At 69.5% G+C, this 2,549-nt stretch overlaps 1 protein-coding gene across 1 annotated transcript; it reads left to right on the top strand.

Annotated features, from left to right (window-relative positions):
- Nucleotides 1–405: 405 nt before the first annotated feature.
- Sox1 (SRY-box transcription factor 1) lies at nt 406–2,300 on the top strand. The gene is given in 2 exon segments (XM_008848401.2): nt 406–1,219; nt 1,222–2,300. Coding segments are annotated over 2 exon segments (1,170 nt in total). The 5' UTR covers nt 406–1,128.
- Nucleotides 2,301–2,549: the final 249 nt, after the last annotated feature.

Below are 2,549 nucleotides of genomic sequence, written 5' to 3' on the forward strand. Positions count from 1 at the left end.
AACATTTAAACCCGGCCCAGGGCTGTTCCGCCGCCCCCCCCCCCATCATCACCCCCAGCGATTTTTTCTTCCTCTGGTTCTAAACCCAATCGTTAATCATTCGGAGCGCGCGGGCGGGGAGGCAGAGGGAACGAGCTCAGGGGTTCGCCGCCGTCGCCACGGCGCGCGCGCTCAGGAAGCAGTGTGGCTACGACCCCGCCCCCCTGCGCCCCTTTTCCCCCCTCCTTCCTGCCCTTGCTCCCCCTTCTCCTCCTCGCTCAGCCGCCCGCGCCCAGTGTATCTACTCCCTCCCCACGTCACTCGCCAGCGCGCCATGCAAATCACCGCTGCCGGCAGCTCCCATTGGCCGCGGCGCACTCATTTAATGGCAGCCCGGGCCCGGCGTATGGCTGCTGGGCCCCGCGCGCCACCGGCCCCGCGTGCGCCTCCGCTCCGAGCGCACGGCCCCCGGCAAGCAGCGGACAGCCCGTCCTGAGGACAGCGGCCCGGCTCTCTGGCTCTCTCTCTCTCTCTGCCCGCGCTCCTACTCCCTCCGCTGACCCCCACACATACACTTGGCTGCACCGGGATCGCCCCCTCAGAGGCCCCCTCCGAACCCCACTCGGCTCCTAGCTCCAGTCGGGCACCTGGGACCAGCACATGCCCAGCGCACGCGGCGCGCCGCCCTGCTAGAAGTTGCGGCCCCAGAGTTGGAGGCCGCTAAGGAAGCCGGCACCCGAGGAAGGAGGCAGCCGGCGAAAAGGAGGCAGCGAGCCCCGGGTCGGGCCCACTGGCACCGCTCCAGGCCCAGAAAGTGGAGCTTCAACTTGGCCACGACTGCACCTGTTTGCACAGCTTAGCCGAGGGGGACCGGACTGCGGCACCGGCGTCAGCGACCACTCTGGCCATCGGCCTCTCTGGCAAGTGGTGTGTGCACGAGGAGAAACTTTCCACCAGCAAGCTGGACCTGCGCTAAGTGCGTGTGCTTTTGCCTCTTTTTTTGTTGTCGCCTCCACCCAACCCCCTTCTCTCTGCTAGGCACCCCCCACCATAGTCGCTGAGCTGATCCTCTCTCCACCTTCCCCCCACCCGGCCGTCTATGCTCCAGGCGCTCACTTTGCGGTGCCGGTGAACCCGCGAGCCGCCCCGATGTACAGTATGATGATGGAGACCGACCTGCACTCGCCCGGCGGTGCCCAGGCGCCCACGAACCTCTCGGGCCCGGCCGGGGCGGGCGGGGGCAAAAAAGGGGCGGAGGCGGGGGCGGTGGCGGCACCAAGGCCAACCAGGACCGGGTCAAGCGGCCCATGAACGCCTTCATGGTGTGGTCCCGCGGACAACGGCGGAAGATGGCCCAGGAGAACCCCAAGATGCACAACTCGGAGATCAGCAAGCGCCTGGGGGCCGAATGGAAGGTCATGTCCGAGGCCGAGAAACGGCCGTTCATCGACGAGGCCAAGCGGCTACGCGCGCTGCACATGAAGGAGCACCCGGATTACAAGTATCGGCCGCGCCGCAAGACCAAGACGCTGCTCAAGAAGGACAAGTACTCGCTGGCCGGTGGGCTGCTGGCGGCAGGCGCGGGCGGAGGCGGCGCAGCCGTGGCCATGGGCGTGGGAGTGGGCGTCGGTGCGGCGGCCGTGGGCCAGCGCCTGGAGAGTCCGGGCGGCGCTGCGGGAGGCGGCTACGCGCACGTCAACGGCTGGGCTAACGGCGCCTACCCCGGCTCGGTGGCCGCGGCGGCTGCAGCCGCAGCCATGATGCAGGAGGCGCAGCTGGCCTACGGGCAGCACCCGGGCGCAGGCGGCGCGCATCCGCACGCGCACCCCGCGCATCCGCACCCGCACCACCCTCACGCGCATCCTCACAACCCGCAGCCTATGCACCGCTACGACATGGGCGCGCTGCAGTACAGCCCCATCTCCAACTCTCAGGGCTACATGAGCGCGTCTCCCTCGGGCTACGGTGGCCTTCCCTACGGGGCCGCAGCCGCGGCTGCCGCCGCTGCAGGCGGCGCGCACCAGAACTCTGCTGTGGCGGCGGCGGCGGCGGCAGCGGCCGCCTCCACGGGCGCCCTGGGAGCGCTGGGCTCTCTGGTCAAGTCGGAGCCGAGCGGCAGCCCGCCCGCCCCCGCGCACTCGCGCGCGCCATGCCCCGGGGACCTGCGCGAGATGATCAGCATGTACCTGCCAGCCGGCGAAGGTGGCGACCCGGCTGCGGCGGCGGCCGCCGCGGCACAGAGCAGGCTGCACTCGCTGCCGCAGCACTACCAGGGCGCGGGCGCGGGCGTGAACGGCACGGTGCCCCTGACGCACATCTAGCGCCTCCGGGACGCCGGGGACACTGCGGCTCGAGGCCGGGGACCTGGCGAAGAGCGCGGGGCCTGCGCTGGAGCGTCCAGCGCGGCCCAGCGCAGCCTAGCTTTTGTGCAGACTTTCCAGGTTCTTGGAAAAAAACGATCGCCCTGGAGACGCGAGCACCGGGTGACACCTGCCCTCGCTCATCTTTCCCCGAGCTCCCGAGGCGCGGACACATGACTGGTGTCTTAGACTGAACTTCGATGTTTTCTT

The sequence above is a fragment of the Nannospalax galili genome, unplaced genomic scaffold (assembly GCF_000622305.1).
Source record: "Nannospalax galili isolate Female #2095 unplaced genomic scaffold, S.galili_v1.0 scaffold744, whole genome shotgun sequence".
Lineage (NCBI taxonomy): Eukaryota > Metazoa > Chordata > Mammalia > Rodentia > Spalacidae > Nannospalax > Nannospalax galili.